The sequence below is a fragment of the Thamnophis sirtalis genome, unplaced genomic scaffold (genome assembly GCF_051295495.1).
Source record: "Thamnophis sirtalis isolate CommonGarterSnake01/CBP01778 unplaced genomic scaffold, rThaSir2_p1.2 scaffold_2, whole genome shotgun sequence".
NCBI classification, from domain to species: domain Eukaryota; kingdom Metazoa; phylum Chordata; class Lepidosauria; order Squamata; family Natricidae; genus Thamnophis; species Thamnophis sirtalis.
Window position 1 is genome coordinate 5,179,614 of NW_028261382.1, and position 14,304 is coordinate 5,193,917.

Below are 14,304 nucleotides of genomic sequence, written 5' to 3' on the forward strand. Positions count from 1 at the left end.
CCAATTTCACTGAATGTTTATCTCTGTGTGTAAATTTTCAGAGTAATATCTACAAAGATTTGCCAAGATAATGTCTTATGTTGATAGAAGCAAAGATATATGTGTACAGCCGGGGGGGGGGGGGGGGGGAGTCTCTCTTAAGATACTTTGCTCTATGCCAAAAATAGAAGGCAAAATAATAAAATATAGAAAATTCAAGGAAAAAGCCCAACAAACCATTTTTCCCAAAAGATTTCAGCATAACTTCCTATTTAGATCTATATAGTATGAAGAAGCCAAACCAAATTGGTTATATATAAAATGCAAATAAATACATAGGAATTCTTTCTACAATTAGAAAACACTTACCATCTGACAGTGTACGAATGACAACATCTTGAGTAGACACACCTGGACCATGTTTATTGTAGGCCACAACTCTGAAGCTATACTCTGTATATTTTCTCAAACCAATTATTGTATAGGAAAGACCTCCAACATCAATGTCCTATTTAAAAAGATGAAAAACATGATGTATAAATCATAATTTGGGCTTGATAATTTATTAAATATGCAAAGTCCACATGAGGCTGAAATTATGGCTATACTTGAATATTTGCTCATTTCTGATTCTGGAGATGTCTCTCTGTCTCTCTCTCTCTCTGTCTCTCTCTCTCTGTCTCTCTCTCTCTGTTGTCCTGGGTTCACATCAAAATACAATACAATTGAGGACAAAATAATCTATTTAAAGTCAAAGCAAAGCTTCCTAACAAGTCAGGGTAACAAAGGCATGGTTTTTGAGTAAATGGATGCTTCTACAGTTTTGCACTAATACGTTCAAAAATAGAAGGAAGTACTGACAAAAGTCAACGTCAATTTTAATATATGTGAAAATTCCTCAGAAAACCATTCCACCAGGAAAAAGTCATCTCTTTATATATCTGCAAGCAACAATTCAGAGGACAGGGGCATTCCTAAAGATCACACTTTTCTTGATGAGATATTCTGACCTAACTGGAGTAGTGTAGGTTTTTTTTTAGGTCTTAGTTATTAGGAGCAAAAAAAGGATAAGCAGATTCAAGAATTATATCCCATAATCATCATATGCAAATTTAAAAACTGCTTTCTTAACATACAGGTCTCTCACCTGTTCGTTCTCCATTCCCTTCTCCATGTAATACAGTTTGTAGTTCTGGATCTCGCCATTGCCCGATAAGGGTGTACCCCAAGTAACAGTGATTGACGTGGGGGAGGTGGCATACGCACGAATGTTGGGGGCTGGACCTGGAAGCTGAACTAAATAATAAGCAGGGCGTATTACAAAATAATAAAAAATATTAACCACAAAATGTTAAAAAGAGCAACGTAAGTAGCAAATCACCAATGTTTTAATGCTTACCCTCAGGTTGTGTGGCTACTTTCAATGGTACCGAACTCTCCCCAGGTCCATGTCTGTTTTGGGCTACCACTCTGAAAATATATACTGTTTCAGGCATCAGGCTTTGGATTGTCACTTGCATTTCCCCAGGATGACTTGTGTTTTCAACACGCTCCCTTTACGAAAAAGCGAGAGAGAGAGTTGGGAATGGAAATTGGCATGCAAGACTTATTACGACAGATCATTGTTGTTTTATATTAGAGTGAAATCATCAATTATGGATAACATGAATAGTACTATTGTTGTTTTGATTTAATCTAGCACAATCAATTGCGATGCTGTAACATGCATTATAAAAAAATGCAACTATGATAAACTTCATTGAATTAATGTGGAGTACTAGACGATATAAAATAAACTCATCTGTGACCACCACAGCCTTCAAGTAATTGATACCCAACTTTTAGTATAACCATAACAGAAGATGCCTTTCAGTGAGAAATTGGTAGAACATGACCTGCTAAAAAAGCACTACAATGTTTTTTTTTTTAAATCAGGATCTATAAGCTAGAAGTCCAGGGTTAGAAGAACTGCTACAGAAAAGATGAATAGAAAAAAATGAAGCAAGTAATTATTGGCAGAACAGCATATATTGTATAAGCATGGACAGTCGTGACTGGAAGTATTTATGCAATCTTTGAACCAGTAGGATCTGATGGCATCTTCCATTAAAGTTCTATGTCTTTGGCATAGCTTGATGTTTTAGCATCATGAAAGTCTGGAACAATTTTGCGAAATCATCTAGTAATTAGTAATTTAATAGTAATTTAATAAATTTGTATGCTGCCCAATCCCGTAGGACTCTGGGCGGCTTACAGAAACAAGATAAAAGTTAAAAGTTAAAAATAAAAAAAGATACAATTTTAAAAACAACACACCATACATTCCGTCTAGATGGGGCTGGACCTTGTTCAACAGCCCCAGGTCTGCCAGAACAGCCAGGTTTTAGTGGCTTTTCGGAAGGCCGAGAGAGTGGAAAGAGTCCGGATCTCTATGGGTAGATCGTTCCACAGGGCTGGAGCAGCTACAGAGAAGGCCCTCCCCCAAGGGGCACCCAGCCGGCATTGTCCGGCCGATGGCACCCGGAGGAGGCCCAACCTGTGAGATCTTATTGGTCGTTGGGAGGTATGGTAGGTATGTGGCTAAACTAATTATCTAGTTCTGGTTATTTTAATGATTAAACTTCGGTCTTAATAGGTACTAAAATGAGAGGCTGTGATGCTTTGCCTATCAGCCCAACTCTTATTTTTCAGTTATGGCTAAATGCTCCTAAACGCTCACAGTTTAGCAGTATTTAAATAAGCACACCTGTTACTCATTTCCTTAGTGTAGAACACCGAGTAGGTAAGATTGTCTCCCTGTGGATCAGATGCAGGGGTCCTCCATGTGAGCTTGATGAAACGAGTAGATACAAGAGACGCCACCACATCTCGAGGGGCAGAAGGCAAAGGTCCAGTTGTAGCTGGTGCTAGATGGTCAGTAGTGGCACTGGTCAGTGAAGTGGGAGGTAATGTTGGGATGGCAACATCTTGTCATGTGCAAACATTGGGGAATATGAAGGGCAAACATCACGACGATTTAAGGAGAAACAGAAAACAAAAACAAAATAAAAGAAATAAACAAAACCACGATGGAAAACAAAAACAAAATGAACACACAAAAAAGGCCATTAAACTGAAGGTTGGCATGCAGGCAAAAAGGCAACTACTGAAAACTAATGGGAAATATCAAGGAGACATCACTATTGGAGAAGCAATCAAAAAAATCTCCATTATAATGAAAGTGAGAAGGAAGGGTAGGATGAAAATTACATATAAAGAATCATTTCATCATTAAAACATTAGTTTCTGAAAATTAAGTCTGGTTATGGGGTAACAGTTAATTTTTAGAAAACCATCTGTTCAAATCTGGAGTCAAATGCATGGAGGATTATAGTATCTGTCCTTAGCAGAACTAGGACAGAAATGCAGAACATTCAAGGTAAGGTAGCACTGTAAAACTTCTTAAAATAGTGGTAAATTATGCAATTTTTAATTTGGGCATTTCCTTTTTACTGATCTCAAATACCCACTATATGAAATGTCATAGTAAAATGGTCATGCTAATTTAAAATGGCATTTCTTTTTAATGCAACAATTATATTTTAATTAATTGCTCTGAACAAAGAAGAATATTCAATTAAAAAAACTTTAAAATTGCATATTATATCCCTCTTCATTAAATCTACTGAAAACTCATTAGCAAAGTCATTATAACTAAATTCCATAATATGATCATCCATTCTGAAACAGAATGGTTATTTTGTTCCCCAACACTGGCCAATGATATTCTGCCTTGTACAGTCATACTGAAGAACAATAATTAGAACAGGATCCTTTACATGTTAACAAAAAAGCCTTTAAGTTATCTCTTCTTTTATCTTCTTTAAGCAGTGTCATTTTTCAATATTAACTGGAGGCAATCATTAATTGATACAGTATTATTTATGCGTTGGAATAAATTTCATAGGCAACTCAAGTGCCTTGACAGATGTGGAGAGTATATAAAATGGTTTGGCATAATGATGAATAAAAGATGAATTCTAGAACAAGGGAGGAGGGGAGAAAGGGAGAGAGAATTGAAAGGGGGAAAAACAAAAGATGGAAAAATTAAAGAGATGAATAGTAATACTTATACTGAATATTACTGTAGAGAAGTTGAAATACTACATCAATGAGACATTTTTGTGGCATATACACAACTTGGCTGTAATGCAACGGGAAGTTTATGGAAATTGCCAAGCCTTTACAGTTTCAGACTGCAAATGTGTATTGATCAACTGCAACACAGACATTTCAACTCCATATGTTATATTTGTAATTCTTGAATGGTGCGGACAATATGAGGATATTTTAATTATTTAAAACTTTGGAGAGTTGATTTTTTTTCCTGATCTTTAAAGCTATTGAAAGTATATCTGTTGAGCTCCCTGACAAATGCATGAGTTCTACTGATTTTGACTGGGATGATTTCTTTAATCTTTTTTTCCCCAGTGCAAACTTTTAAAGGAAATCATAAAAGTGCAATAAAAACAACTCTCCCATATTTGGGAAATGTTTTGTTTTAAAGGAAGTCATTTTATCCTGTACTATCATGCCCAAATAATAAAAAGGTGTGTCACCATCAATCTATCAACAAAGAACATTAAAAAAAGGAAAGCAACATTTCCTGCCAATCCAACCAGAAGCGATGCTGTATTTTAGATTAGATAGCAAAATCAATTGTTAGTAACATAAAGCAGAAAATATTTTGCACATGTCCAGTAATAAAAGATATATGCTCAGATCTTTCCAATGAGGGAAGGACACCCTAACATGCTCTATTAGAACTTGGAAAGAAGAACAGCAAACAATTACGATATGTCATTAAAATCTAGCTGTCACACACAGATTTATCTTTTTGAGAACTGTGAAATCTTCAGAATTACAGCGTCAAAATCAATTCTGAACACTTGGGCTTCACATATGATGCTAAATCATAATGTGGTTCATATCATAGTTCATATCGGAGCTCTGCAGCTTTTTCAACAAACTTAGCCTCAGGGTTAACTTGTAAATAGCTGCAAGAATGGAATATTACCCCGATTATAAGAACACCAATGGATCGCCTTAAACTGACAGCCTTAAGCAGATTTCAACTTCTGTCCTAATAAACCTATGGATAAACAGCTCAACAAGAAGAAATAAACTGATATCGATTTCATACTGATAGGACAGATTTTAAAAGCATTGATAAGAATAGAATGCTAAAAAGGCATGTCTTAATTGTGGGCCAAGGTCATGAGCTCCGGTCCTGCCTTAAGCATAATGGCAGCTCGGTAATCCTGGGCGAGTCACATTCTCTCAGCCCTAGGAAAGAAGCAATGGCAAACCACTTCTGAAAAACCTTATCAAGAAAACCGAGGTGGATTGTCCAAGCAGTATCTGAGAACTGGACATGATTGAATGGGGTGGAAGAAAACAAAAATTATAGGTAGGAACAATCTATCCATGAGTGAGCAGTGCCCCATGGAGAGTAAAATATAGCTTGATGTTCTGCCCTATATTTTAACAATGTATGACTCTCCTTTCTTACCATGATCCAGTATTATCAGCTGGGCTCCAGACTGTATATTTCCCACATCATTTTCCGCAATACACTGATAAAAGCCTTCATCTGATTTCACCAAACCCAAAACTTGTAGGTTGTGCTCATTCTTTAAAAAAAAAAACAAAAGATGTACAGCATTCACTATAACATCTTCTACTCATCGTTCTGGATTTTGAAAATAAAAGCTATAAAAAATATCTCTGTGTTTGTTACGTTTCTTCACAACTCTCTTTCCATCCTTACCATTCTGATTTGTCCTTATTTTATTCTTCTTCTTCTTTTTTGTTTTTACATCTTCACTCCCCTTATTTATACCGTTCAACGCTGACAGGAGTAATTTAATAAGTCCTTCGTTATTTATTTACTTCTGCCATTTGCGTATTGCCCAATCTGCAAAGTATCCCTGCTGCTTTGTGATCATCTCCCTTTGGTGGCTCAACCTCCAGCTGCTGTGCCCTATCAGCAACGCCGGGAAAAGGTATTTTGCAAGCAAAGGGCAAGCCACTGCTCCCTTTCTGTCCAATGTCCATAAAGCAACTGAACTGAAACGCCATTTCTTGTTTTAACACTAACAACCTGATTGCCTTCTTTCCTATGCTATCTAAAGAGAGCAATTTAGTCCATATCCTCCAACATGCTAATCTTCGGTCTCTGGTTCTGGCTGAAGCAGTTTGTCAGGCCTGCAATTATATTCCTTTTAGAATTTTGGCCTGCCACACTTTCTCTTATTTCATTATGCTGTTTCATTAGTATAGTTGATGGGAGGGGGGAATAGAAGGAGTAGGATTGTGGAATGTATTATTTTCATTCTTTACTAGAAGCCAAGGTCATCCTTTGTCTCCGTGTTCTTTGACACCTGACCGGAAGCAGCTGGGTGGAGATGCCCGCGTGGAAGAAGAAGATTGGACCATGTGATGGATTGTGGGTGTGGGGACAAGTTCATGAACTTTTAACTGGGTGGAATTCTGATGTCATTTCCAGTATTGGGATTAACACAGATATGCCTAAGATGTCTATCTTATTCTGAATGATACTTGGAACGCTGACACGGTTGCTATATTCTAGCTAAAGATAGGTTGGCCTTTTCTTTTCTCTAGTTTTCCTGTTATTACGCTTCTGGTTGTTAGATTTTCTTTTCTACATTTTACTGCCATTGGGGATTTTAAGCTTGGTTATAACGAGGGGATCAATGGGGAATAAATTTTCTCCTTAGAATCCTACTCCCCACACCTTCAAAGCAAACATGAATGGTAGGATTCCTTGCAAAGTAATATAAAACTGAATTGGTACATTTTTAGTGGCTGTGCTCTAGGATTCAGTTTGCATCAACTGTATAACTGGAACAGTTATACAGTTTAAAGATGAGGACGAAAACAGTCATGCGATCCCAAAAACTCTTCCAACTCTCTAAGTGCAAACTCTTGTGACTGGGTTATTTGAAGGGAAAGATTTTTATATTTACACTTTCTAGGGAAACAAACCAGTGATCCAAAAGGATTGGGAATTCTTTTAGCAATAGCAATAAGAGCAGGGGTCTTCGACCTTGTAAACTTTAAGGCTTGTGGACTTCAACCCCCAGAGTTGAAGTCCACAAGTCTTAAAGTTTCCAAGGTGAGACCCCTGACTTAGACTTATATACTGCTTTACAGTGCTTTACAGCCCTATCTAAGCGGTTTACAAATATTGCCCCTAACAATCTGGATCCTCCTTTTATCAACCTCAGAAGGATGGAAGGCTGAGTCAACCTTCAGCCTGGTGAGATTCGAACTGCCAAATTGCAATCAGCAGAGGTAGCCTGCAGTACTGCACTTTAACCACTGCGCCACCATGGCTTCTAAGTGTGAGCTCGTGATCATTACACTACACCAAATGTCTTATTAAATATGTACTTACTACAATTTTAAAGTAGTCACTAGGGATGACGACGTCTCCGTTCTTCACCCACTTGACCGTTGGAGTTGGCTTTCCGCTCACATCACATTCAAACACAATATCCATGGATTCATGTGCATAAATATTAGCAGGCTGCTTCAGAAACGTGGGAGGCACTTCAGAGTGAGAGAAAGGTCAATGGCTAATTATTGATCAAACAGAAAGTGGCTTGATCGGATGATACCTTTTCATTTCTTTTTCAAAGGTATCTAACTTTGTTCTAAGATGCTTTCCAAAAAATGAATGGTTATTGGTAAAGGACAAAAAATTAAGCAATACAATTTTACTAAGGTTCACTTGTGGGAAATTTTAACAGCTTTTTTTTTTAAATTACCAAATTATACTTTAAACAAATAATTTATGAAAAGCAAAGACAAGTTTTACGGCTTGCTTTCATATTGCCTGGCGTTGGCAACTATCTTGTGAAATCCCAGTTAAAGCTTTCAGCAATATTTTTTTATATCAATTAGCAGATCAAGATCAAATGTCCTGCTTTAATGAGCGTAACACAATTCTGAGTGTCTAAGCTCAAGCACATGCTCAAACTTCACCCACAAATGACCTTTTTCTGAGTGGTAAAGGGAATAATTCTGTTTTCTATGAAATAGGCGAGGCACATCCGTGATGTTTTAGTCAGCAACACCAGAACTGGTTCAAATAAATAGATCTGAAATATATTATAACCATGAATGCTTAGAACTGTACTGTTGGAACTGTATATAGTAATGTATCTCAATACATCTGCCTTTAGTCTCTACAAGCCCCATTACCTTTCATAACTTGTTGATAATGTGCTATTCCAGAGTCAAAAGAAGATATTTTTTTAAAACATCCCCTTCACTTTTAGCCAAAGGAATTTTAATTTTAATTATAAGACCAATGATTTCAGATAAGCGCTAAAAAAGAAACACAAAATTTCCCACTGTTGCAGAATTTAAAAGTGGGAAAGCAAATAAAATGCTGCCAGTGTAGCAGATATAATCTTCTAAAAGTGGCAAGCTATCATAAAGCAGCAGCTGGCATAAAGCTTTGTTAATACATTATAAATCAGTTTTTAAGAAATCCTAGCTGAAATCTAAAAGCTATCAAATACAATTCTCTTGAGTATCAATATCACTATCACAGATACTTTACGTATATACATATCAACTACTCAGGGATATATTTTGGTCCCACAGGATTTGATGGGAAGCTCTTACTGAAGAAGCAATTTTTCACAAAGATTCAGTCACTAATATCTTGGTTTTAAGTTTCATAATGCTTCTTCATAAAAGTAAAAACAAAGCAATTCATTAATTCTAAATGATGTCTGTAAAGAATTAAAACAAAGAAGACTGTTGATGAACAATGTTACTTTGGGTATGTATTTGTCAATATTTTCATTTTATAACTCTTTTGAAGTCCAGAACAATTGATAACATAGCAAGGATGCTTTTGAAAATAATTCTGCCACTAGAGACTCCAAGATTTCCCAGGTGTCAAAACAAAAGGCAGAGAAACCACCTACATGTGATATCAAGGCTTTTATTTTATTTCATTTAATGAATAAGAGCAATAGCAGCTTCTAAATTCACACACACACACACACACACACACACACACACACACACACACACACGGAATTGAATCCCATTTTTTTAGCACTGAGATATTATTTAAATCAGCCCATATACTCTGGTTACAGGAGTAATCTGGGATGCTATCAGTTCATTTACATTTTTCAAATGCTCATTTTAAATCTTCATTTTAAAAGAACAAAGAGAATTTCCACTTGTTGGAATTTTTTTAACAATAATGTTTGACACTGACAGGCCGGGAAGCTCAAAAACTAATGTAATTTACGTCATACAATCTCAGGAATCGCCTGCAGAGCCAAATACGGTGGCTGACATTCCCAGCTGAAAAGTGAACTCATAACCTTGTCTTCATCTATCTGTCTTCATGTTACTTCCTGAATTACAGTGATAAAAGGGAAAACTACCTTCTAATCATTTATACAAGGGAAATCTGGTAAGGGAGATCAGATCAATTTCCTCTTCCTTAATGTACCTTTTCATACAGAGCCCTAAAATTGAAAGTTGGAAATTTACAGAGGTCGAAAGTTGTTTGAAAGCCAGTTTGGTGTAGGCACCAGGCCAGATACCAGGACATGGGGAGTTTTAGTCCTGGCTTAGGCGCAAAGCCAGCTGGGTGACTTGGGCAAGCAATCCCCTTTTATTCCTAAGAAGGAAACAACGGCAAGCCACTTCAAAAATTGTTGCCAAGAAAAGTCCATGCAGACATCAGAAGTCAGGACTGACTTGCAGTACATATACAGGTGAATAATTATCCACCTGTATACGTACTACACTGTCTGTGTACATTTATGCAAATGATCTACTTTACTATAGAAAATAATGTGTGCCTCTATTGAAGAATATAGTGCACTCTCGGGAGAGAAAGGTTCTTGTTATCTTCAAGCCACAAGGTAGCAATGCCATCTCTGTATTTGCAAAGTAATAAATTAAGCACCTTTATCCACCTCATGCCATCTGTTTATCTGTATACCTAGCACTGTTTTCGAGGTGGAACCTTTCCAGTGGTTTAAGCTGAGCTCTTTCCCAACTCTGCATAGAAATGTCATAAATTTAATTTGCAAATGATCTATTATTCCATTTCTAAGCTATAATAATACTCTTGCGCCAGTCACACTGCTCTCCCAATACCTGGGATCAGTAATCATAACTACGTTTATTTTGCTCCTAAACAAAACAATGAAGAATTCAACTGCCTCAGCTATATTAGCATGATTTTAAAAAAAGTGTATATATGCATATAGATATAGATATAGATATATATACCCTGCACAGTAAGGTCAGCTCGAGCTTCAATAGTTTCATTCCCATTATCTGCGATGCAAGTATATGTTCCTGAATCATCTTCGGTGATATCATTTATCTTCAGCATTCCCCCAGACAGGAACAGAAATTTGTGAGAACTGTATAAAACAAGAAACATCACTGGAGTGATTTTTCTTTTAAGTATGGGGGATTCAATTTAAAAAAAAAAAAAAAAAAAAAGAAACATTTACAACATTGGGCTGTTGGTTTGAGCTCTGAGCTTGGCACAGACGAACATAATTCAAAGCGCACTGACAATGTCTCCTTGAATGGTGATGAAATGTTTGCAACCAAATTGCCAAGCTTGGAGCTGAAACCAACAGCCCAACTACCAATCCGAGCTACTAATATTCAAATATATTTACAACATTCTTCAGAAGCCAGAATATTTTTGTAACATCTTTCCTCTCAAACCATTTTAGTTCTTATATTCAACTGAAAATATTCTGGTTGAAAATCTGCTGCATTAATTATTACAGGTGATACAAGTTCAACATTGCCATAGCAACTATCCAAGACTTAGGAATGTTTGAAGAGTTAATAATTGACACAAAAACAATAATTAAAACAAAAGCTCTAATGAACAAAGCTAAAAAGCACCGAGCTTATAATTACAAGAGCTTGAATACTAAGAGGGGGGGAGAGGGGGGGGAATATTTCCAAAGTATATACAGTTGTGTCATCAAATACTGTATGGCTTAGAGATTGGAAAGCTGCATAGACAGATTTATAGCGCAATGAGGCATTTGATTGCATGGACCATGATAAAATGTGAAATAAAAATCAAGACATATATTAAGAGATCTCTTATGGAAAAGAGATAATAAACCTCCAAATAATGGGTTTGGGAGCGGCTTTAATTTCAGTTTTTAGTGGATCCAGTTTTAGAGGAGCTGCTTGTGAGGACCACATTTTGAAGAAATAGAAGATTTCATTAGACCATTAGTCTAGCATCATGCATTGTTGAAAGAAGACCACCCCACTGATGCCATTTCAATGCTTTCTTAACTCAGGGACAAATTTGACACACACACACACACATCAACATTTTGAGGGTTGTTAGGCCCCTCCTTTTAGCAGTTTCCATGATATGGGACCGTAGTTGCTGGCTCTGTCTGCTACCCAGCTGTCCCCCAACAGCAACAATTTCTGTGACTTCCACACGGAACATCAGAATTAAAAACTCACTTTTCGGTAACAAGCTCTTCCTCTTTTCTTGTCCATCGGATTAGTGGGACAGGAATGCCTGAAGCAACACATGGTAAAACTGCACTCTGCCCAGTCACTTTGGTAAGGGGAAAGGGTTGTTTCAAAAAAAGCAAGCCTGAGGAGAGGTCGGGTTCTGCAAATAATATCAGGAAATAGGTGGTTAAGTTAAATGAAAAGGGGTGGCAATATAATGTTCTAATATTCTGTTTTTCACTTGCTTCTAATTAAACATTTAACAGCAAATTAGGATTAGAGAAATGAGCTTGAAATTGGCATAGATAACTGCCTTATCTTGCTAAAGTGTCTAAAACTACACCTGTCTTGCAAAAACAGGTGTATAATACGTTTTGTTAATATTCATTCAGCCCCTGGCAAGAGAATTGAAACCGTTAGAACAGAGGTGTCCAACCTTGGCAACTTTATTCCCCGTCCAGCTTGAAGTCCCCAGGTCTTAAAAGGTGCCAAGATTGGACATCCTTGCTTTAGAATAAATGTTTACAAGGACTTTTAGCGGTCCCAGAGAAGCATCCATTTCAAATTAGCAAGTCTGAATACCAAGTTTTTAGACTTTCTGACACCTATGGAATGACCCCGTTCGTGATCCGCAAGAAAGAAACCAGGAGAGGAAAACCCTCCTCGCAGGTGCCTGTACCTGGAAGAACTTTGATCTCTGCTTCGTCGCTGTATTTGGGAGAGCCCCCAATTTCAATAACACAACAGTAAGTTCCAGCATCCTCATCTGTAGCATTGCTGACAATTAAAGTCCCACTTGGCAACTTGAGGACACGGTCGTCCAGAAAGAGGGGCTGATGATCCAGCTCCCACCTGACGAACGGTGCTAAGTCAGCATTAACTTCACAGTTAAGAACGATGGGGTTTCCTCTATGGACAGATGCAGACTCTGGCTGGGTAATGAATCTTGGAAGCCCTAAAGACAACAAAAATGGAAAAAACCAAACAAATAAACAAACAGTGCAAGTACATTCCTACATCTTTTGTTTTGCCCTGAGATGTTCTAACAGTATTTTAAGCTAGCATTCTTTTACGCACCAAAAGATTCATGAATTCGTTGTCCAGGTGTCTTGTGAACATGGGGAGTGCAAGTTGTTATTATAGATTCTAGTTTACCTCTGAGAAATTACTTTTGAATGCCATATAACCAATAATGAGAGTAGAAACTGATACCGTACAGCTGCTCCATGTCACATATTTAATTAAATTAGGGCCTAATTGGAACCACGGTTTAAAATCAGGTGGGAGAAAGTAGCACGTCAGATGAATAGTGATGTACAGCTAAAAAAAATTCATGAAGTAAAAAGAAAAACATAAAAAGAAAAGCCACAATAAAATATAAAGGAATGACCTTGGGCCAGTCACTCTCTCAGCCCTAGGAAACAAGCAATGGCAAACATTTCCCCAAAACCTGGCAAGAAAATTGCAGAGGCTAGAAAAGGAAGTAGCCATTGACTTAAAAGGACAAAAACAAGCCCCTAACATAAGTATTTACAACTTATTCCACTAGTGAGTCCATAAACAACAACAGCATCAAATATATAACCTGCATAGCTGCCACCCCATAATTATTATAGTAGTATCCCAGGAAAGCTTATTATATTCTAGTGTTATAAAAATGCAAACATTTAGATGAGTGGTCTGTTGAGAAAACAGCAAATGTTGCCCTCTGCAAAGAAGGAAAGAGTACCTAATTAATTGCTGCAGGAAGATCACCCAGTCTGATTACAAGCAGCAGCATAAGAAAGAAGCAACAATGGTACTTTGGAAGATGTGCAAGAAATACAATTGGTCTGTAAGCAAGAAGTGGTGGGGCCACAAAAACGAGACAATCGTAGGAAATGAAGAAGCTAAAGTACTTTGGAACTGTGGAATTCAAGCAGACAAGCAGCTGCTGCAGAATACTCCCAAATAAACAACTGTTGATTATAACAAAGACAAAGAAATCTGACAATACTAGGAGGCAGCAGAATAGACAAAAATATCACACAATACAAAGACCCACACACAGAGGTGGAAAGATTGTAGCAAAAGAAAGCATGGATAGTACCAATAGTCATAAGCACCTTGGATGCAAATCCTGAAACATCTGGAGCAACATCAGGACTGACAAAATCACCATCAATCAACGATAAAAAGCAGCGTTACTTGCAACAGCTTACATCTTGTGATGAGACCTTTAACACCAACGAACAACATCTCAACAACATCTGCCAATCCAGATCCCTGGGAAGGATTTGATAGGTGAATAAAAATGTCAAATCTAGTCTAAACATCTGGCAGATCGTGCAACCAACCATACTAACACTATACTCTTTTCTAAACCATAAGAAATGAAAGAGGAAAATATAATGGCAAATGATGATCAAAGTAACAATTCACCTAGCTGGAAAAAGCTTTTTAATGCCTTAAACCAGTTCACGGTTAATCATTCTTTCAAAATGTTTAATGTACTATAAAAATAATTTTGGCTGCACAAATTTGCTGAGAAGCAATATATTCAATTAAAAGATATTCTGATTGTTTAATCTGAAGCTGATAAAGTAGCAGCTTCTAAAACTCCCAAATTATTTGACTGAGAAATGTTTGTTTGACTGGAAGATATCAAAGCCGCCAAAGTAATGAGGAAAGGAATAAAATGAAGGTTCATTACTTTCCCTCCCTACTGAGGAAAAGTAGGCTCTTGATTTTCCTGACAGCACCCACAAATCAGAGAACAGTAACAAT

The 14,304-nt window shown here is 37.1% G+C and overlaps 1 protein-coding gene across 9 annotated transcripts in view; it reads right to left on the reverse strand.

The window, feature by feature from the left end:
- The window catches only part of NEO1 (neogenin 1), a 60,883-nt gene that overhangs the window by 21,237 nt on the left and 25,342 nt on the right, over positions 1-14,304 (reverse strand). For 6 of the 9 annotated variants that reach the window (XM_087704083.1, XM_087704077.1, XM_087704076.1 and 3 more), the window contains exons 3-11: positions 12,218-12,493; positions 11,545-11,698; positions 10,318-10,454; positions 7,439-7,593; positions 5,531-5,651; positions 2,726-2,945; positions 1,379-1,533; positions 1,127-1,275; positions 349-487 (exon numbers count right to left, since the gene is read on the reverse strand). In XM_087704083.1, the coding sequence (XP_087560209.1) occupies positions 349-487; positions 1,127-1,275; positions 1,379-1,533; positions 2,726-2,945; positions 5,531-5,651; positions 7,439-7,593; positions 10,318-10,454; positions 11,545-11,698; positions 12,218-12,493 (1,506 nt within the window). The remainder of the gene's footprint in view (positions 1-348; positions 488-1,126; positions 1,276-1,378; positions 1,534-2,725; positions 2,946-5,530; positions 5,652-7,438; positions 7,594-10,317; positions 10,455-11,544; positions 11,699-12,217; positions 12,494-14,304) is intronic. The other 3 variants (XM_087704084.1, XM_087704082.1, XM_087704078.1) reach the window with 1 other exon arrangement.